Source organism: Protomyctophum parallelum (genome assembly GCF_964188405.1).
Source record: "Protomyctophum parallelum genome assembly, chromosome: 8".
Classification (NCBI taxonomy): Eukaryota; Metazoa; Chordata; class Actinopteri; order Myctophiformes; family Myctophidae; genus Protomyctophum; species Protomyctophum parallelum.
This window is the reverse complement of record NC_139703.1, coordinates 30,607,263-30,630,633: the sequence shown is the minus strand read 5'-3', so window position 1 is coordinate 30,630,633 and position 23,371 is coordinate 30,607,263. Positions and strand designations below refer to the sequence as shown.

Genomic DNA, 23,371 nt, shown 5'->3' with positions numbered 1-23,371 from the left:
AAAACTGACTTTTAAATCCTTATTCTTAACCACTTGCAGAATGTTATACTTTATCGTAGAATGGTATTGTGAGGCAAAAATAGCCGATCTGCAAGCTCATAACAATGAATTTGAATCTTGCTCGTACAATCTGCGGCCGTCTGCTTGTGTTAGCGCCTCCATAAATACATACTCTCTCACGTCCAATTCATGTTCTAATTGCTGAATACCAGAGGGACGGGGCGATAAATCGTGAGGATGCTGCAAGTGGGCCGGGAGATGGGAGGAAGGTTTGGAAGGGAGTGCACAATTCGCCTGGCTGACGATGTAAACGAACCGACTGGTTCGTTTAAGGCCTATCTGCCTTGCGCCTCCCTCCCTCCCTCCCTCAGCAGCTCCCAGAGATGTTGTCCAGGGGTCGACGATGGTTTGGAGATATATATACGGACTCAGGGTTCTCTTTGCATTCCAGGGAGTGATGCAGGATTATTTAAACCCTCCCTGGCTGCAGCAGCTTAGTAGCTCAGCAGATGCAGATTCCAGGATTTCCTGTCTCTTACAGCAGATGGGCTTAAGTCTTAATCACAAGAGAGAGCTGGAAATCAGGAGGTGATCGAGGAGGAATTGATGATGATTGCAGAATAACACCGACGCCGACCTGACACGGGGCATCTGTTCCTCCACCGTCTGACTGGCTATGGATGTCTGTCTTCACTGCAGTCACAGCCAGAGCCTGTTCTTCTCCTCCAAGCTGCGTCTCATCATCATCACCCTCAATGATCTGCACTAATCATCATCACCCTCTCCGTCACTCTCTGCTGCTTATACAAGAGCTGTGTCACACAACTGGCACAGCAGCACCCATGTTTTCACCCCTTAACCCATTTTGAACGGGAACCCCTTTTGGTGTTTTAAATATTATGTTATAATTTAGCTATTGAAAAATAGCAGATCTACAAGCTCATAGCGCAGCACTCTGTGGCGCGCTATGAGCTTGTAGATCTGCTATTTTTAAAAAATCGTTAAAATGTGCCTCAAATCTTTCCGAAAATTGTCATTTAGAAAACTTTTGGCAAAAATTGTTGCGCATTTTTACGATAAAAAATTAAATAGCAGACCTACAAGCTCGTAGCGCGCCACTCGGTGGCGCGCTATGAGCTTGTAGATCTGCTATTTTTCAATAGCTAAAGTATAACATAATGCTTAGTTAAAACACCAAAAGGAGTTCCCGTCCAGAATGGGTTAAACCCTGTAGCAGTCGTTCTCATATACTTTTTAATTTCAAAGACTAACTGTAAACTAACTGGCAGAAGCAACTGGGCACCACCCCTCGACTCTCAGAGTTGAATTAACACTGCAGATTTTGGTGTGCTATGACAAACTTAAGTCAACTTCAAAACAGAATTCAAATCAAAACATTTAACTTAGTGGTTCTCAAAGTCGGGGACCCTTACAGGTCTGTAACTCTGAGTTAAGTCCTGATGTCATGTTGAGTTTCTCTCTATGGAGAATAACGGTGGGGTCATCTTAAAATCGTCTCATATAAGCACCGTGATCCAAAAATAAACAAACTGTCTCTGCGATATTGTCGGGGAGGTGGTTATGTATTGTTTTCGATGTGTGTCATATTTGACACAATCCGATTCTGGATTTCTTTTTACTAATTTGGCAGTGGTAACATTACCGTCAGTTGATTTTCATATCCATATGAGTCAAACCGCTGGGATCATTTGTTTATTTTAGGAACACAGTCTTTAGTCTATGGGAATTCTAAAAGAAAAAATATATATAGCGACCCAGGTTAAATGTGTAAATTACATCAGACATCGTTGCTCTATAGGGGTCCTTGAAATTAAAGTTTCAGAACCACTGATTTAAGTAAAATGCTGTATGTGCCAGACAGACAGACAGACAGACAGACAGACATTCAGCACTACTGGCTCCAGTCTGACTCTGTGAGGATGACCAGTGACACAGCAAAAGCATAGATTTCCCACGATTGTGTGTGTGTGTGTGTGTGTGTGTGTGTGTGTGTGTGTGTGTGTGTGTGTGTGTGTGTGTGGTAGGGGGGGGGTTAGAGACCTGCCCACGCACCACAGAGAGAAACAGGACATTGACAAAGAAAAATGGCCGCACTTCACAGCCTCTGAAAGGCGCGGCTCGCGGACAAAGGAGGCGGCAGGTCTTTAGCACACATCACCCATGACAGAGCCCCAGCTGACACCCTTTTAACATGGGGTCACCCCTGGGAGAATTGAGGGCACAACCCCTGGGAGATCTCGACGCCCCTTCCCCCCCTGACACGCTGCCCCGGCCCAAGCTCTACCCTCCAACAGACATTTCACAGATGAGGTGACGCTCCTCTCCGCAAGCTGGTCAGTGAAGGGGTGGGGGGGGGGGGGGGGGGGGGGGGGTTGTAATTGGGGGGGGGGGGAATAATGTAATTCTTACTATGGCTAGGCCATATGGAAATTTGACAATCACAATATTTTTTTTACCATCTTACTGTGACGATAACCTTTTTCAAAAACCAGAAATGGCTAAAATAGCAGATCTACAATCCCACAACGCAATGCTATGCATTGGGAACTACATCGGCAAATTTATATTTTTTAAAGTATAACATGAGGCTTAAGCGAATACGCGATTAAAACCAGGAAAAGATTAAACGCTTAAGCCATATCACAATATTAAGATATACAAAATCCCAGACGACGTCTATAGTCTCATATCGACATAAAATCAATCAGCCCTCATTTTTCCCCCCTTTGCATCTGAAGAGTACAAATCACACCTCGACTGGATTCACAGTAACGATAATAATTATCCCATTTTGTGCAGGAACCCATTTTGGTGTTTTAAACATTGTTATAATTTAGCCATTGAAAAATAGCAGATCTACAAGCTCATAGCGCGCCACCAAGTGACGCACTACGAGCTTGTAGGTCTGCTATTTTTGAAAAATCGTAAAAATGTGGCGCAAATCTTTGAATACGTATTCTTTCAAAGTGAATGTTTTTAACTCGGGTCTAAATGGGTTATACTATCTGTGCCGCAGGGGGTGAAAGGGAGCGAGGCGGCGCTCGCTCAGTCTGAATCAGAGCGGTGACTCAGAGTGTGGAAGGTGTGGAGTCAGAAAGACTCCGAACGGAGGAGTGTTCTGTGGGCCCCGGTTGGGGTCAGCGATGGGCAGACAGGGCCGTCAAGGGCCACAGGGATGCACCGCGGGAGCTTTCGGGGCTTCCCAGAGGTCAGCAGACAGATGGGAATGGAAATGAGCCGGCAGTGCGCTCATTTTTAATCCCCCGGCAGTAGCACAGCTGATCCGGGGCATTATACATGCCTCCTCAACACGCACATGCACTGCAAAACACCCATATATACTCACCATACATATAGAAACACACAAGCAGACATGATACACAAACAAGCAGCAGACATATACACATGCATGCGATCTGGGATAAATTCAGAAATGCGTTCATTTTTGCTCGAACATGGGAGCGCAAAAGAAAACATCCGAAAAGGTTCGCACCTTTTGTTTGACACTTGGTTGATTGGTTTGGCCCCAGGTTTGTGGCTAATTTGATAGAGTGAACAGAACAATGGGATGAGAAATGGCATAAATTGGCCGCACTTGAATGGCTTTAATATCCATTCCATTAAGGAGGGCCTACACGACTCTCCAGAGTACCCTTTCTCTATTCACTCGCTCAAATGATTGATTGCTCTCCCATCCTGAGATTTATTTTTTCCGCTAATGCTCACATGTATTTGACATTGGAAGGAAGGAATACGTCTTCACATTTGGGAGATTTTCTTGCTTGGCAGAAAAGTTAACATTTGCATTATTAGGTTATAGTACTGTGACTACTGTCGATACGATTTGGCAAGTCGACCGAATCATAGTCAAGCCAAATAAATGTATTGGACATTGAATTCAAAATTCAAAAGTGCATTAAAAAAAGGTTTTTGGGGGAGGGAGGCACTGCAGCAAAATCCTCCAATATCCCACAAGTCTAAACGCTCTGTTTAAATGCGGTTGTGGTCATTTTAATGCATCATGCTGCCAATTTTTTTTTTTTTTTTATCTAACCAATATCCCTCTGTTCTTTATCAGATAGCCATCTGGCCAGTGGACTGGACACAAGGACATCTGAACGGACATCTGATTGGATGGTGTGAAAAGAATGGGGGGTAGGGCCGGGTCAGTGTCTTTGGAGCGAGGTCAGGGGTCACGGCCCTTTGACAACACATGTCAAGGCCTGGCTCACACACCCTACATCTTCTGAATGAGAGCCGCCAGCCAGCCTCCCCTCATCCAATCTGCCCTCATCTGCACAAACTGACCCAATGCAGGACTTGATGCAAGACAACACAATGGTGTTCTGATCCAGCTTCTGCTTTTGCACGCAGGCTTTGGTATTAACCACATGAACCCTATAGCATCCATATTCTGGAAGAACATTAGCCAAAGACCTACAAAAGGCAATGCATTGTGAGCTTGTAGATCGGCTAGTTTGGGCAAAGATGTCTGGTGTAGATGGAAAAAGTACAGAGTTAACTCAGGTCTAGAGGGTTTAAGTGGTTAAACACATGAACCCTAGCATAGCATCCCTATCCTGAAGGTGAAGAAAAAGAATCACACCCGTGTGAAGTGAGTGTTGCAACTCCTTGGGGGTGGGGGGGGTGGGGGGAGACCCACAGACCCACAGGAACGCACCCAGGGTGCCGGCCCGATTTCGGATTTCCGGCGAGCCGCCCCACGTCCGAAACGGTTGAGAAATGACAGAGTTACCGTGTGGGGGTACCTCTACTGTACTGTACTGGCAGTGTACTGTACTGGCACACCCGAAATCACCATATATACAGTTAATATGTGCGTGTGTGTTTGTGTGTGTGTTAGGTTGTGCACAGGCGGTGAAAAACAACCATGCTGTTTTCGTGCTCAGACGCACCCACCCACCCAGCCAGCCAGCCAGCCAGCCACCCACACACATAGCTCCGTAAGGGAATGTTTGCACCACTCAAAAATAAAATCTAGTATTTTCTAGTAGACCCCTGGGAGACAGTCCCCAACTAAGTGTATAATAGAATTTAAGTGGTTTAAAAAAGAAAATACAGCTGATTCTATTCCGTTTTCTGCATTTTGAGATGTGACGACAAAATCTAAATCACACCAAATCACCCATGCTTCTTTTCAGAAAAAAACTCATTCTCACAGTGTAAACACTCTTTTTTTCAAAGAAAAGTAGCATTAGTTCTCTCCGCCTCTGTCGCACCTGAACAGTGTGCTTCTGTGTGTGCGCTTCTGTGTGTGTGTGTGTGTGTGTGTGACGTGCGTGCACAATTCAAACGGGAGTCTAGACAGATTATACAGGGGCCAGGAGGAACTGCAGTGGGTTTCTCTCTGATTAATAAAACACTGACATCAGAAGGAGGGCTGAGGCGGGCTGATAACATTGAGTTGTTGTTTCACGGCTAGCAGGCGAGCCAAAGCGTGGTCTGCAAAGCAGCCCTTGTCCGGCCTTTCAGCGGCTTCCCCTGTCAGGGCTGATGTATGAGGGAGCGCTAGCTGTGCGGCTCCCTCGGGGACCCGCCGCGCCTGTCTACTAACTGGGACACGACTGACAGTGAACCACAGCAGACAGACACACAACCTCCCCCACTCTCTCTCTCTCACACACACACACACACACACACACACACACACACACACACACGCCCCATGATGCTCAGGCAGGTCTGTATATGCACTGTAAAACGCTGAGTGCTCATTTAACTCAGAGAGCAGCATACAGATGTAACCGAATGGACCCAAACTCTCAAAGTTACAAATGGATACTATTAACACTGAGGATTTCACTGCGCACACTCACTCACTCACACACACACACCGAGAGACTGTTTGGTACAACGCATCACCATTTTGGAAAATATGAAACACGGCAATAATAATACATCATGTCCTGCTGACTGTAGTTAGACACACACACACCACACACACACGCTGTAAGCCACAGGTGCAAGAGATTTTCCCAAAGACAGATATTTCTTTTTGTCTGGTTTCCATGTCAGTTTCTCAGCATAACACCCCATAAATCACATCCAGTGAGAACTGATAGGAAAAAGATGCTGCGTTACTGTAAGGAACTCTCACCCAGAAATGCCCAATAATTTATGTTTATCTGCTATCATCATCAAGATCTGAATGTATGTCTTATATGCACATTTCTCACAGGACAAAAGGGGGGGGAAAAAGACAAAACATAATTGTATTATCTGCTAGTAAATGTCTTCTGAAATACCCCTGTATACATCAGTGTTGTCTACCAATATTCAATATAGTATCTCATATGAAGTAGAACGTATACAATTCACTGAACCATAACAAATATCATTAACGACTGGCTTCACTGTGAGACACAGCATGTTAACCACTTATACCCTATATAGTTCAGTTGACCGGGGTTGGTCCCCCTCCTTTTTCCCCTCTACACCAAATCTCATGGACCATAGGGGACCAATTATGGGCATCTCATAATTAGGGATGCACTGAATATTCTGCCACCAAAACTATTCGGCCGAATAGCGGCAAAAATGCATATTCGACATTCGGTTCGGTTGATTCTTTGAGCCGAAACCAAATAGTCAAAGAACCAGGGTTACATTTCGTAGTCGTACACTACTGTTTTGTTGTGATGACATGAGCATAATGTATTCATATATTTGTCATTATCATGTAGCTCTACACAACAAAGGTACGGCCATGACAGTAATGGTACAAAACCTGGGGGTGTTGATTTCCCTACACTGAACAGTGAAAACGTTTCTCAACCACTGGTCCGGGGACCACCAGGGGTCGTTGAGTGGGTTCCAGGTGGTCCCCAGCTAAATGATGGGGAGTTGGTAACCACATGAACCCGTATAGCTCTTTAACTCTTGAGAGTGTAAAGTGAAACCCAATGGACCCCATTAAACTCTCAAGAGTTAAATTATTGTTAAACATCTGCATCTACCACCACGTCAATACAGCATGGAATCATATCCAACAATAACAAAATATTCCAAGTCTTGGGTCTGAGATGCTAAATCTCATCAGTCCGTGGCTCAAATGCTGAATAAATAATGGCCCTCGATAATAAGAAAAGGGTTGAGAACCACTGAGCTAAATGAACAGGATTTGACGGAGCGGCACCATGGTGATCCATAGATGTCCCTCATTAGCAGAGTCCCACACAGCAGCTGCTGAGTGACGAGAGAACAGCCACTTGGTCTCCCAACCTTTGTCCACCGTGGACGTCACTGTCCCACACATGGAGCCAGCATGGTGAGACGCATTCACACGCACGCGCACACGCACACACACACACACACACACACACACACACACACACACACACACACACACACACACACACACACACACACACACACCTTATCCTGCCCCGACCAGTAACGCCCCCTCCTCCTCCTCACCCACATCTTGATATTCCCCAATCCTCATTAAACCCTTATCCTTTAACCCACCTTGTGGCACCATAATAGATTCCCCCCCGGGCCCCTCTGCTCTCCTCTCACACACTAATAAAATATATATCATCAGGGCTCCATCATAATGCAGATGCCCTTGGGTAACCCTGGGGTGGGGGGGGGGGGGTCACTCTGGACCACTGGGCTTCATGACTAAGGAGGATGGGAGGGACTGGAGGGGGGTGCAGGTTAGTAGCTTTGTTGTTCCTTTCTGAAATTAAATGAGACTTTATGAGATGTTTCACATCGCTGAGAACCAGGGTCAGGATATATATATTCTGTAGCCAGGTTGACATGTGTGTGTGTGTGTGTGTGTGTGTGTGTGTGTGTGTGTGTGTGTGTAATAAACCATTACAAATCTAAAATATTAATGATGATTATCTTCTTGAAGGGCTGGTGCAGCAACCAGGTGGATTCACTGGGCCTGTGGGGCTCTTGGAATTTCCACTCGGTCAAACAGAAATGCAGTCTCAGTAGTACTGTAGTACAGTACACATTTCATGTCTGTCAAAGCAAGCAAAGAAAAACAAAATGCTGCAGGCCCCTTGGTATCCACCCACGAAAATGACTAAAAGAGAGCGAATAGTTACATAAATAAAAGCCCATGGCGAGCAGACTTACCCTGCAGGGTTTACTGGAGTGCTTGTGGGTCAGATCGAATTTCCCTTTTATTTCTTTCAGGGCCTGCTCCAAGTGACTCTTCTCTTCCTTCATAGTGTAGTCCGGATCCAGAAGCACATAGGCCCGCCAGTTGGCAGAGTCGAACCCCCAGTGGACTGTTCGGTTCTCCAGTCTCTTGTGACTGTGGACCACAAACTTGTGAGGCGGGTACATCAGCCTACAGTCCATGCACTGGATGCACGCCGCACTGGGGCCGGCGTACAGTTCCGGGACAAACAAACCTTTGCACTTGCCGAAACACTCGTGGTACACTTTGAAGCTCTTCTCCGTCCTCTCCAGCTCCAGGGAGCCGGACAGCTCCTTGTTGCAGTGGGGGGGAAAGGTACCGCCGTAGATGAGAGCGTTGCACAGGCGCTCAGCATCCGTCTGCGTGATCAGCCCGCAGGACGGGGCCGAGAAGGGCAGGATGCCCACGACTTTGAGGATCTCCAGCTGGTCCGCGGTGCACCGGGAGCAGTAGATGTGGAGGTCGTCGCACACCGAGTTGATCTGCTGGAGGGAGAAGTCCCGCAGCACGCTGTTGAGGATCTGCGGCAGACAGAGGCGCTTCTCCCCGCCGACCACGAAGCAGGAGATGGGCTCCCGCTCCAGGACCGTCTCGCATCGCTCGGTGGAGCGGTCGGACGGAATGAAGAGCGGGCCGGACATGACCTGCGGCGGCGTGGTCTGCGGGGGCGCTCCTCCGGGCAGGTTGAGCATCAGCTCGCCCGTCTTGCCATCCTTACTGAAGAGGATGTCTTGGTGCCACCGGGCGGAGAACGCCGCCGGTCCGCCGAGGGAGCGCATGGAACTCAGATGAAACTGCTTCAGAGTTTGCTGAAGTCCGGGATGGGGCTGGAAGCTCGTAGCCTCCATGTTTTTACCGATGCAGAAGTCGACTTCAAACTTATTCGAGATGAATATGGCCTGAATCTCCCCCGCAAAAAAACCCAAAACAAAACAAAGTTGCCGTCAGTATCCGGATCCGCTACAGAACTCGATGCGTCCAGCGAAGCGCATTTCCATGTCACTCGAGTAGATTCCCAAGGTGTCCATTCAGAAAAATGAACACCGCCGTAACGCTCGCGCGGACTCCTCTGGTAGACAGACGCGATTAAAGTCCACAGGACAGGTCCACAACTCACACACAAGTAATAATAAGCAACAACATCCGATCCACTGTGGCTCTAATGTCCTCCACTGCAGTCTAAATGTGAGCCCGAAATATTCTGCTCAGTCTGGCGTACTCTCCCTGTCTGTCTCCCTCCCTCGCTCAAAACCCAATGTGTGAATCTCTCTCTCTCTCTCTCTCTCCCCGTCTCTCTCTCTCTCTCTCTGTTTGTTTGTGTCTGGCTCAGTCATTGAATCCCGGCCAGGAATGTGACTGACTCCCCGGGCTGGCTGTTCCCTCAACTAACCACCCCCCTCTGCTACATGGCAGCTGCAAAAGCAGCACAAAAAAAATTGAAAGATATTTTTTTTATCTCTTCAAAAAGATGAACTAAGGGTTGACTTGTTTTTTTTTCTTTAAGTGAAATTATACAGGCTATAATAATAACCATAATAAATTGATAAACCTGTAAAAAATAATCAAACGTTTCCCCCCCCCCATTTCTTATTTTATCCTAGAACTTGATTCATTTTCTCATTTCATTTTATCTTTAAAGACGGCAGAAGTCTCCCTCGGTCACTAGGGTGTGCGTCTATAAGCCCTTTTTTAACCTTCAGTCATAGTTCTGTGCAAATGACCAATATAAAATAAATCTTTACTAGTCTTTATATCATGTCGCATCATGGACATTTCACATTGGTCTGGCCATTATGCACCACTCGGGGGCGCCAAATGTCCACAATAAGTATACCAATACAGAGGCGGCTGAAGGGAAGTACTTACAGTGATGAATATGGTAATAAAGTTGATAAGGTACAAAATGAATTAGATAAATCATACCTTTAAACGCATACAGCGTTCCTCTGAGACCTTGAAAAGTAAACCTACAATTACATTATTTACTAGTCTTGGCTGTAGCTGCCATACACCTGCATTTCAATCAGGGGATCAATGATGGTTTATGTTGATCTTAAAAATAAATTAAAACTAATATATAAATATGCTGGCATAATTTAAAAGTAATTATAAACAAAATGAAAACGGAGCAATAACTTTTATTTGATTAAAATCAAACATGTTAGCAAATTAGAGGTGTGATAAAAACAGTAGCAGGTATTTGTCCTTAGAACCTATGCCCATTATAAGTTAGTTAAAATAGCCACAGGAATAAATTATTTAACAGATTTTCCCCTGATTTTGCAACTAAAATCTAGCCTTAACATGATCCTAACAAATGCTGTAGAAAAACACATCTATTCAATAGATTATACAAATATGAATTATGGCATACACAAAAGGCTTTGGCAAAGTCTTTGCTAGGCACTTGTAAGGGAGAACTCTGTTTAGAAACATTAATGTGATTTGAATGAATAAGTAATGATTTACCATGGGCTAAAGGGCTATTAGACATGTAAAACAAAAGCACAGACAGTTTGAACATATAGAACCTTTATCAGCACATCTATATGTTCAAACTGTCTGTGCTTTTGTTAAGTATGCACCCCATAAACAAACCAAATGCTTAAGTATGCCCTCAGTATCTTTCTGTTCACTAAACAGATCTCCCTATCCATGTAATTTATTACAATGCCTGTACCATTTCATAATTTCCCCAGGTAATAGGCATCCATTTCCCCCGGAAGTAAAACATATCATGACAGGTGTGACATACTAATCACATTCACACCGACACAATGTATAATGCAGCAACTAAACTCAATAAATATGGATGGCAGCATGGCACTGTCTATGTTTCCACAAATAGCAAGAAAGACTGTAGCTTCGAAATGGGGGTTCTATGGGAGTCCTTGAAATTAAAAAGTTAAGAACCACTGTAATATACTATATTTGTGGTGTCAGTTGGTAATGAAGCCATTCCCAGCCTGACCTCACACACATTGCAGCATTTCTAGTCATTATTTTCGAAAACAGCTCTTCAGATATGTTGTCATTTGTCCCTCTGAACCAGATATAGTGCCGTTGATCAAAAGCAGTTCTCCGCTCTAGGCTTCAAGAGGCGCTATGCTAACTCTGGCATCTTATCGTCGTACTGCGGTGGCGGAGTGATGGGTTCGATCGTCACTGGATTCTGGGTTGGACTGCGGATGTGGAGCCGGAAGTCTTTCAGATGCAGTTTGTCTGACTTGATCCTCCGTATCCGGAGGGGACGAAGTATCCTGCTGGCTCGGCTGCTACTGCGAGTGGGCTGGTTGGGGTTGGGGCTGGCGCTGGCGGCAGCAGCTGGAGAGGCACCGTTTAGGGCTTCATCAGCAGCCGGACTGGTTGGGCTGGTTGCCGATTCCACACGAGGAGCAGGGTCGTTCCTGGGTTCTTCTGCCCCTTCGTTTTCCACGGCGGCGATGATGTCCTCATAGGATGGCAGCTGGGAGATGCTGTTCCGAAGGTTGCTTTCGCGGACCGGGTACTGACCGCTGCCAACGGCCTCCTCGTAGCTGGGTACGCCGTATGCAGCAGTAGGATTCTCCTGTCTGAAATGGGACACATGAGACAAGACCTAGAAAGTAAGGAGTCTGAAAAAACTGCCAGCTTCACAATTATCAGCATCAACTAAGTCATGCAGTCATGTCAGATCGTAACAGCACAACAGGCATCAGGAGCTTGTATAAATCATAGCTATATACACACACGTACAGTAGAAAACCGTATGGGCTGCTCACTGGAGCAATGAGTCAACTTGGCTGCCCTATCGGTTGGGGCACGCCGAGTCTCCTACTGTATGTCTATTGAAGCAGGAAATCATTCCATAATTAAAATCCTCATTTTAGGGTTGGTTTATTTACAAATGCCAGACAAGTAGCTGTGTGTTATATGATACAATTAAATAGGCAATGTTTAGTTTCCAGGTACTTCCAGGACTCAAGCATATTGTTTGCAGTGTAGTTATGGAAAGTTGCCCCTACCAATATGGCATTGATTTACAATCCAGTGCCAATGGGTCTACCTATATTATGTCTATAGGTATCAGCACTCACGTTTCTTCCTGATCCCCAGTCACTTCCGTAAGGGGGGCTCTCGATGCTGCTGCTGCTGCTGTTTGCTGCCTGCTTCTGTCCTGTTGTTTTCGCTTATTTCTCACTCCGAGGCAAATGGCCAGGAGCAGCATGGCGACCCCTGCTCCAACAAGCACAAGGGCCACAGATGAGGTGCTTTTGCCATCTAGTTTGTTCTCGTCATCCTCCCCCTCATCATCATCCCCTGGCACTTTCGTAAAGTTGCCCGGCGAAGGTGTGGCCTCTGAAGCTTCAATAGCCAAGGGTACCACGGTCCATACGATCATGACAATGCCCAGGGCAATGAGACCAATCCCTAAGGCGCACAGGGCATAATGGGACCCTGAATTGCCAGAGTTGGAGGATCTGGAGGCACGCTCACTGTCCCCACATAGGCCCCGGCTGGAACACATCCTTGCAGGACAAAACCTTAGGAAAACAAAACAACAAAATTCACAATAATGTGTGAGACCAAAATAAGTCAACTTGACATTAAGCACTTATGCCTAAATACTTATACAACCTACCTGTCGTACTTGAACACGTCGCATCATGACACGTTGTGAATTTAGAGTGGCTATTTTACCATTTTTGTTTTTTAATTGGGAAATGTAGGGCATATTGTACTGTATATGGATATGCCCAAAATAGGGATGCCACTTGTACACAGCATCCATTTTTAATGACGAACGAACACACACTTTTCTAAGATGTCTAGCTCACCTACTCTGACATTTCCGTCTGATGAGGGGCTGTGATGCTGTTATGCGTAATATTTTGATCAATCTGATTCATACATTTTTTTCAGATGACAAAAAAAACAGATGCACTCTGGGTGCATGGGCCTTCAAAGTGGTCAAAGTGCAGACAGACCAAAAATAGGAAAAAGAAATGTCCAAAACTTTAATGTAGTACTTTAATTTGTGCACAAGGTGGCGAAGTGCTATAATAGTCTGGTGAATGCAACTAAAAATGCACTCTGAGAGATGTCACACCCATCTTCATTATAGTATTTATGATATTGTTAATAGTATTCTAAAATATTGTAGTTGACTGGTAATGATCTTTTGTGACGATTTGGTTTGTGTCTTCAGGCTATGGCCCTTCCCTTACAACCGAAAACAATCCACAGTCACATTTGATCGAATAATTTGATCCAAACCCAATTAAAACAGTCAAGAGTTATCCCTGTGAGAGACAGACGGATGGGCAGGTACAATACACCGTAATGAAAATCGGCTTGGAGCATCAGTTATGGTGCCATAAAAAATTCCAAAATCAAGGGAACTACTTTAAATTACAAATTTGATTCACAATAGTCTGAAAGTGTGCAAATACACTCCTGTGCATCTCATTAAACTGAAAGATTGAAGATTTCAAAGCGATTCTGAACATTTTGTTCAGCATGGTTGAATAAATGTTATGAAACTTATAATTACTTCATGGAGTTCCCAGAGAGCCGTTGCGACAAAGTATGGCCAACAAGTATGGTGGAAGACAAGTCCTAACATGAAAGATGAGAACTGGAGAGACAGTTAGAGAAAGAATGAAGTGAGAGAAAGAATGAAGTGACAGAACTTAACTATGTCAGTATTACTATTAGTCCACAAGAATTTAGACCAGAATTCTCACACGATTCTCATTTTTTAAAGCCGTGAAATTAGCCTCAGGTCAAGGTACCAAATCTTGGAAAAGAGGATCGTTCCTCATCTTCAGTCCATAAGCTGAATCACATCTTTACATCCTAAACTCCTACTGGGTAACATACTTGTACTCCCCTATATCTATGACAACTTTGATCATGTGTGGTCTCTTGCCATTGACAACTTTGGTTATGTGTTCGATGTGTACAGATTCCCATGACAACAGCGAGAATACATTTTTGAAGGCAGACATCCGACGTTACACAAGCGATGAATGACTACCAGTACCAACTGACAAACAGAAACACAAGAAACGTGCTGTTCAAACAAAATAAGAACCTGTTCGTCGAGCAGGCTTTTGACCTTGTTCTCCAAAGTGAACCTACAACAGATTTGATTGGCTGAGCAATGTGTGTACCGTAACCCCATAGCGATATTTTGATTGGCTGAGCACGGAATGTGATATTCAAAACCAGAGCAGAACTCCCACCACGGGAAATTGTGAACTATCCCTTTAAGCTGAAAATGTTTGGGAACCAGTCTGAAGTACAGGAATTTCTGGAAGTTGCTGGTTGAGCTCAATAGATGGAGGCTGGCCCACTGCCACGTTGTATTCTGCTGCACTTTTCTTGATTCTGCACGTCTCTGGGCTATCGGGTAGGGTGGCATGACAGATACCCTCATCCTAGCCATCTGGATTATGCCAAAAGATGCATTTAATCACCCCAACTATGTAGGGAAATGTGTTATGGTCTGGTGAGACTATTTGTGGATTTTAGACCTTCAGTTTAAAAATGTGTTGCAAAGCCAATACAGCCCATCATCCAAGCTACACCATTTAGCATGGTGTTAATGGTAGCGGTGGCATCATTCTGCTCTTCAGCTGGGCAAGATCCCTATGAGGGCAGATCACAGAATCGGATGGGTCACCAAATATGGCGTAGAGTCGTAGACATGATCTAAAAACTGGCTAATGTAGTAGATTTCCTTGTCAGGACCTGTACATCAATTGGGATGCCATGAAAGAAAGGAGAAGAGGAAGTTGGTGAGGGCTTTAGGCCCAAATAAAAATGTAATGACCAACTTTTTTTTGTTAAAGGACAACTTTAGTTTTTTTCAACCAAGGTTCATGTTTTAGGTTGTCATTAGAGAAACTAAAAGATGAGTGTTAATTTTCTTTCATTTGCTGCTTTCTTTCGTTTTTGGGATTTTACCAGTTTCTGACAGGGGGTGGGGGCATTCGAGCATGGGGCTAAATATGTATTTTTTGACAAAATATTATGGCGATTTATTATTTTATTATATACTATAGTCCTAATAAACCCCAAGAAATTACATCCGTCCACAAAATATCACAGGATCTATTGAATGTGACAAACTGACATATTGAGCCTATACACACAGTATAAGCCTTCCCCCAGTAGGCTACCTTCATATTCAGTAGATCCTGTGATCTTCTGTGGCCAGATGTAATTTCCTGGGGTGTATTAGGACTATATATCATAGTCAATAATACAAAAATAAATCACAATAAAATTTGGTAAAAAAATACATATTTAGCCCCATGCTCGAATGCCCCCGCCCCCCTGTCAAAAAGAGCTAAAGTCCCTAAAATGAAAGAAAGCAGCAAATGAAAGAAAATTAACACGCATCTTATACTTTCTCTAATGACATCCTAAAACATGAACCTTGGTTGAAAAAAACTTGTCCTTTAAGCTCAGAATGCTGCTCCAGGCCAGGGGGCTAATGTTACAGCATTTAAAAATGATTTGATTGGCTGAGTAATGTGTGTACTGTGTACTCAATAGCGATGATTTGATTGGCTGAGCAATGCTGCGTATACCCCACAAATATGTGTTTACCTGTATGTACAGTAGGGGAGAGAGCACGCATATTTAGTTATGTATGTGTATTGTGTAAGGCAGATTTAGGGAGGACCCATTCACTGGAACCTTTCAGGGGCCCAGCCATTTGTTGGCTGATATACTGTTGATGATATACTGTTCCAAAACAGTGGGTTGGGGACCCATTTGTGGGTCATTTCATGGGTTGCGAGTGAAACTTCCTATTTTGTGGTTAATTATTACTTGTATTCTCGTATATGTGATGTACTGTCTTACCTTGTGGGCCACGAGCCTGTAATAAAGTTTATATATACTTCAAAAGAATCCCCCAAAATAAAAAAGTTTTAACAAGAATAAAATCCCAAATAATTCCATAGATAAATCAAAATTAATCTAGGGTCCATAAATAAGAAATAACTTTTAATTAATAAAAAGTAGTGGAAATAGCAGATCAACAACATGTTGAGAGTCCATGGGAGACATCAGTTTTCAGTTTTGGGTCTCGAGCTAAAGTTTGAGAACCACTATAAAGTAACTTGGAATCATCGCTGAACACTAGATGTGGGTTTAGGCTACTTTGTGTCAACTTGATTTGCTTGGCATTAATGTGTGAGAGGGCTGTGTGCGCAATTATGCATTGGAGATGCATTGTGATGAGCACAAGGGACGAAAACGACGTTTACGTTTAGCTGAGGCCCGGCCTTCTTTTCCATATCAGAAGTGGGCTGGTCAAGACAATAAAAGCCAGGGCTTGTCCCAGTCCAGTCTGTATGTCACAAACCATTGCTTGGTTATAATTATTCTAACTTGACCCAAAGTACACATCCATGTTAATCAAGACCTGCCTCCAGATAAGGAAAATCAATGTATTTAGATTAGACCATACTGCTAAAGACATAAGTATCACAGTATCAGCAGATATTGACTTAAATGTATCGAACCAATATTGACACTTTCTGTCTCTCTCCACTGTTCTGACCAGATGTCCCCATTTGTCCAGGACTGTCACGGTCGTCCAGGAAATGTCATGGTTTTCAACATTCTTAGTTAACAATAACAAAGCTCTACGTCAGACGGTCTGAAGAAGAGCAGTGCAAAGGGAGCTACTAACTGTTAACCTCTTTGATCTCAGTTCACTTTGGGGCCGGCACCTGATTAATTTATTGAATACTTTAACAGTGCCGTGAAGTTGCAGAAAAAAAGCACAGGAAAGTACATACAAGGTCTGCTAAGAGGATTTAAAACCCAAGAAAGTTTCCATTTGGGGTCCTTCATATTCAATTCTGCCGTCAAGAGGTCTTTTGGATGTGCAAAACTAATCTTTGATCATCCTGTATGGTTTCAATATTCTAATTGAAATTCACTGCAGACATTTTTAATAATAGTAGTAATATAATAACTTGTTTCCACACTCATATTTATCATGTACTGTCCCACTCATTAGTACCTTGGTGTACAAAGCTAATAAGTGCCTCCCATCCTGATGAAAATGCCTATGGTGTGTGACGTGCACATAGTATGCACGTTTGTGTGCGCAAACGTGTAGTGTAGGTTTTATGTATTGTTCATGCAGAAGTTTGAGTATAAGTTGGTACTCAAAGCATATTTGCTTATCGCCTTCTTGAATGATTTAGCTGTTAATACAACAACTGATTGTGTCCGGATAGCTTACATGGTCTTCTTTTTCTCAAGTTCAGTCTTCCATGTTTCTATGGCTTATTGTGCATATTAATCTTATTGCTTATATTATTGCCTTCCTGCTTGGTCCCGCCTTATCGCTGCTTGCAGCTATTGATCTTTTTCTAGTTTTTTCTTTGGAGTTTTGTTTGTTGGAAGATGACATTAAAGATGGAACATGCATGACATTTACAGTATATAGGTATTTGTCTTTCTTTACATTTAAAAAACCTGCGATATCACAAGGATGTGTATTTCTTTATAACTTCTGTACCTACCAGTATACATACACACAATACATTGTGTATAATTATAATTAAAAGACCATATTTGACAAATAGTAGATTTGCCTAGATACTAATCATGAGTGTTCCATTCGGGTCAAGCAATCAGTGTGCATGTTAAGTTGGCTCACTGGAAAAAGTCCTGCATGACGTTTTTTGTTTGTTTGTTTGTTTGTTTTTGTTTTTTTGGGGGGGGGGGAGGGGGGGGGGGGTATTGTGAATTTGTGATTGTATTAGTTTTGCCAAAAAATAATCATAGTTTCAGCCAGGCTACGTATGGATGCCTTTTGGTCAGTCCAGTCAAATTCACAGCATATTGCTGTTTTTTAAGTTTTTCTGAAATCTCAATTTGCTTTTGTTTTAAAGTTTTTTAAGTGCACATGTCATGGTCCATTCAGAGAGTTGGAAAGCCCCCCATACTGTGTAGAGTCACCGTCTGGCTAAAAAGAGACATGGCTGGCAAACTCCTTCAAGGTGTTTTAAATAATCCTTCATGGCTTCATTCAACTTTTCTTCTAAAGGTCGTATACTTGTAGGTCATGGAATAACGCCACTGATGTTTAACAAAGGCTAGAGCAAAAGCACTCAACTTTTAGAAGCCTATTATTTGTCCTTAAATGTAAGACTAGCCTGTGTTTATAAGGGCCCCGTTTCCTCTCAGTACGATTCACACGCGCGCACAAACGTAACATTCTACATGGATACACGTTCTTATGATATATTCAGGCTGCGGCGAAAGTCTAGCTACTACCAGAACTATTAAAATCGTTTGAAAACTTTCGCGTTAAAATAATGTTTAAGAAGCAAAACCGTTCTTCTTGAAGTTAAGGAAGAAGGAACAGCCCTCATACCAACCATGGCACCACTTACAGCAAAACACACACAACACAAACGGTCTCTACTAAAAACCGTGTGCGCTTTCCTCTGCGTTTGCCGTTTTGTGCGCAATTACTGCAGGTGTTGTGGAATTTGCGATATCTACACTACCAAAATGACAATTGGTAAATATCAAAAGCGACCTTACCTTTTTCCCCACAACGATCACCGCCCAAGGAAGGACTTCCCTGTATTCGATGGGTGGCACTGGTTACCTGAACCTGAAGCATGCAGGTGTTTTCAGGAAGATGACACAGAGATCATGGAACTACTGACTCACTGATAGCGCGTACAATCAATGACAACCAACAGTGTAAACAACATGCGTCCACTATAAATGCCTTCACGTGCAGGGGGTAGGTACAGAGAGTCTGTTCGTACAGTGCCAACTGCCAAGTTTCCCCCCCACTAGTAGAATGTAAAGAAAATATTAGACAGGAACTTTGTGCGCCTGGAGAGAAGACACCGCCCCCCGGTTGTAAAGTGTGTAATGTGTGTGTGGGCAGGGATTCCCCCGTGGTCCTAGTGCTAGTTCTGTCCAGGGCAATTTAAAACAAAAGTACATAATTTTAGGCGATGAACTGTGATTTCGAGCACAATCTATTGATTCTATTCTGTTCTTTAATTATTGTGTCATGACTCATTGAACATTGAACAGCACTAGCATATTCAATGAATGGATAGGCCTACACTACAGGAGGACATTATTTACACTACAGCATGAATGTGTTGACCGTAGTTTTCTATTGGCAAATAGGCCAAACTGTATGTCATGTATGTATGTATGTATGTATGTAATACATACATACATACTATGTATGTATGTATGTATGTATGTATGTATGTATGTATGTATGTATGTACAGTATCTCACAAAAGTTAGTACACCTACACCCCTCGCATTTCTGCAAAAAAAATAATTATATCTCTTCATGTGACAACAATGAAGAAACAACACTTTGTCAGTCAGCCAGTCAGTGTACAGCTTGGATATCAGTGTAGATTTTAATTTCCCCTCAAAATAACTAAAAACACAAACATTAATCCCAAACTGCTGGCAACAAAAGTGAGTACACCCTTAAGTGAAAATGTCCAAATTGGGCCCAAGTGTCAATATTGTTTTGTGTGGCCAGTGGCCAGCATTACTTTCCAGCACTGCCTTCACCCTCCTGGGTTCACCAGAGCTTCACAGGTTGACACTGGAATCATCTCCCACTCCTCCATGATGACATCACAGAGCTGGTGGATGTTATAGACCTTACGCTCCTCCACCTTCCGTTTGAGGATGCCCCAGAGATGCTCAATAGGGTTTAGGTCTGGAGACATGCTTGGCCAGTCCATCGCCTTTACTCTCAGCTTCTTTAGCAAGGCAGTGGTCATCTTGGAGGTGTGTTTGGGGTCATTATCATGTTGGAATACTGCCCAGCGGCCCTCTGCTTCAGTATGTCACAGTACATGTTGGCATTCATTGGTCTGGTGAGTGGGAGGCCTGGGTTCAATCCCGCTTCTTCTTAATGCTACATATATATATACAGGTTTAATGTTTGTCTTTAGTTCAATGCTTGTTTTGTAAACACCATTGACAATGAAGGGAAAATTTAGTCAAATGTACCTCATTATGTCATATTGTCTCTTTATTGTTAATGGCGTTTAATGTTTGTGTTGGCACCATTACATCACCTAATCAATTTGAGTTAGACTTCAATATATTAGCGCCCCTCACTTCACACTGGTGTGATTTTTAGTTATTTTGAGGGGAAAATAAAATCTACACTGATATCCAAGCTGTACACTGAAAAACTTTACATTGTATCAAAGTGATGTTTCTTCATTGTTGTCACATGAAGAGATATCATTTTTTTTGCAGTAATGCGAGGGGTCTACTCACTTTTGTGAGATTATGTATACATGTGTGTGTGTGTGTGTGTGTGTGTGTGTTCATTCCAGCAGAGCAGTGGTTGAATATATTAGAAGTCAAACGAGTTTAAACCCATCTAATCTTCCCGCTTGAACCTATACCTTCACCTTGCATGTTGACAAACCTGTTCTGTGTGGATTTACCTTCTAGTGTAACTGCAAATCGTTTGTCACTGCAGTTAAACTGTTGGGTTCCTAATTCCTATATGAATTAGGCTCACATTTTCTTGGATCGAACATAATCTACTTATGTATGTATTGACAATTGACTTCTTAAACATAAATAGTCGTGTTACCATTTTGGCCAATACAATGTTTATAATAAACTGATTAATGCAATGTAAAACGGCAGTGTATTTGCCACAGTTTTACACATTGCTCAAGTGCTGTATGTCATTTTATTGATGATAATCTACTGGTTAGGGGTAGTAAAGCTGTTAACATTTGCTCTTGAATAAACACTAAACAGATGTGGAATGTTTAATTGCTGGAGTGTACATATATGCTATCTTAAGGTACAGTCCTGCGTGGTAGCATTTGCAGTCGTGATTTGCTGAGAAAATCCTGACAGAAATGATAATAAACCATCCTTGTGTATGCTTTATATACATGTGCTATTTTACCAAAGGCGAAGCTCTGCTATGGTATTTGCCATAGCAGACGAGTTACCGCTCATCAATGTAATGATGACAAGCCTTGCACCGCACCTTATATCACATCTAATTCTAGATTAGAAACCTCCAGCCTACTGTACATCCCTCCCGTCACATGTATAGAGCTGATGGTGACTTGAGGTGCAAAAAAACAGAGCTGTCTGGACTTGACTGGACAGAGTAGCAGACAATAACTATGGAGTCAGCAGCACATCATCAGTTTCCCCACTCACTCTGCAGTATCTCCAGCAGCATCATTTGTTGACTCAGGAGGCTTCCTTGCGCAGCTTCTGTGATGTTACATGACCTGAATTTCTATAGGTTCAATTGCATGGGGCGAGCAGTAGCTCAGCTGGAGGCAGACCTCCGCTTGAGAGCCAAAATGGACAGTATAAAAGGCATTTGGATATACATGTTTAAACATTGTGTGGTCAGTACAGAAGCTTTATTTTTAATAGCAAAAATAGCATGCTCACAAGGCACAACTCCTTGTGATGTGACGAAGTACAGGGAATGTGGTCAACCCCCCCTGCCCCCTGTTTATTTTACAAATTGAACTGGGCATGTAGCACAGTTTGAATTCCCCTTGAATCAGTCATCAGTCTGGTGATTAGGTTCCATGCTTTGTATAGGGGCAATCTGTCAGTAGTAAACAACAATGTCATTCAAACAGTGCTGGCGGTTCAGACGTTGGCGATTTCAACACTGTTGTAGGTGTACATGGGGCTTCTCTTGGTCCTTGGCACAACTTGCACTCTGGCCTCTCTAGGCAGAGATCCACAGCTGCCATGGAAACCCTGGCCTCGCTCCACTGATTGGCTGTTTGAATGCAACCTCAAAGGACTCTGGAAGAAAGGCAAGTGTGAACAATCAGAGAAAAACACATATATACACATATACACATTATACACAGTATACAAATGGACCCAATGAGACCATACACATACTGTACTGTAGGCATCATTTGAAACACCCACTGCAGTCTCCTTGCTATTAAATCAATAAATGCAGAAAATAATAACACACCCTGCCAGATCTTCTCCTCAAACACTCCCGCTCCATGATGTAATGGTTTGCAATGGCAGGGGAATGGCAGGAGGAACTTGAGGTCTCACTGTTCTGCTCACCACAGCTGTGAAAGTAAACCATCGAAAGAAGTTCATCACTTACTGTAGTAGTTTACTATTTTTGAGTTATTCTGTCCTTTCTTGCCTTTATTGATGGTTACAAGTGTAGAGACAGAGGAAACAGGATCCTTTTTATTTTATTTTTGTTTTTTCGAAATGACACAAATTCATGGTGATAATGTACCTTGAAGGTATGGAGAGGGATTTCATCTCTTCATACAGGTGTCGATGCAGCATGTGTTTGTTACTAGGGATTCCCAGGGCCCTGGCCATAGCTTCTGTGTCAAAGGAGGCATCCAGAGCCAGCATAGCTCCATGGACTCCTTTGCCCTGAAGACCATCTGCATACTCCTGAAGGTCAAGCACAGTGGACATGATGTTTTCTTTCTTTAAAAGAGCAGGAGCTAATTATCGCGTGTTCATGTCGCTACCCAGCAATGACTCATATTTGGTGAGCCACGGTTGGAGATGATAGATTATAGTCTCTGAATCTATACTAGTGAGTCTAAAAGTATAGTGGTTACTGGGTGCAGATATGGATAGCTATCGCCTGTGGTCAGCTATACAAATCCTCGTTAATTCAATCAGTAAAACCAAGGAGATGGTTGTGGGTTTGTGAAAGCTATGGCAGAGAATAACAGTACATTTTCCATAATGATCAACGGGACACTAGTGGAGAGGGTCAGCTGTTCGGTGTGAACATAACTCGGAAACAGCACCTGTACCACCTGCAGTCAGCTGAGAAAATTCAAAGAATATCCTCTACCCTGCTACAAAGCATTCCGACAGGGGGCTATCACCTTTAGGAATGGAAATAGCTCCTCTTGGGACCAGTGAGCCATGGAGAGGGTGGTGTGCTTGACCGACCGCACCACTCCCTACAGGAGTCAGTTGGATTAAACTAGACAAGTCAACTGTTATTTTTCTTCTATATTATACACAAATAGTTTATTTATAACCAAGGTATGCTGTGTGGAATTTATATGGTCATATATCTATTTTTATGGTGATTTTTATTTCAGTAGCCAAGTACAAAATATACAAAATTGTATACTA

The 23,371-nt window shown here is 43.2% G+C and overlaps 2 protein-coding genes across 3 annotated transcripts in view; both read right to left on the bottom strand.

The window, feature by feature from the left end:
- The window catches only part of skib (v-ski avian sarcoma viral oncogene homolog b), a 48,027-nt gene extending 38,546 nt beyond the window's left edge, over nucleotides 1–9,481 (bottom strand). For both annotated transcript variants that reach the window (XM_083772127.1, XM_083772128.1), the window contains exon 1: nucleotides 8,134–9,481. In XM_083772127.1, the coding sequence (XP_083628253.1) occupies nucleotides 8,134–9,048 (915 nt within the window). In that variant the 5' untranslated portion in view covers nucleotides 9,049–9,481. The remainder of the gene's footprint in view (nucleotides 1–8,133) is intronic.
- Nucleotides 9,482–10,794: 1,313 nt separating this feature from the next.
- On the bottom strand, nucleotides 10,795–19,041 carry tmem51b (transmembrane protein 51b). Its single transcript, XM_083771362.1, has 3 exons — nucleotides 18,767–19,041; nucleotides 12,277–12,723; nucleotides 10,795–11,772 (listed from the first exon to the last, which is right to left on the bottom strand). The coding sequence occupies exons 2-3, from the start codon at nucleotides 12,705–12,707 to the stop codon at nucleotides 11,304–11,306; spliced, it is 900 nt and encodes a 299-aa protein (XP_083627488.1). The 5' UTR covers nucleotides 12,708–12,723; nucleotides 18,767–19,041; the 3' UTR covers nucleotides 10,795–11,303.
- Nucleotides 19,042–23,371: the final 4,330 nt, after the last annotated feature.

What these genes read in the sequence shown, in the direction of transcription:
- tmem51b (XM_083771362.1), bottom strand. Translation starts at nt 12,707, where the DNA reads ATGTGTTCCAGCCGGGGCCTATGTGGGGACAGTGAGCGTGCCTCCAGA. An exon ending in ACTGGGGATCAGGAAGAAAC is followed by an intron (nt 11,773 to 12,276) that starts GTGAGTGCTGAT and finishes GTCCCATTTCAG; the next exon opens with ACAGGAGAATCCTACTGCTG.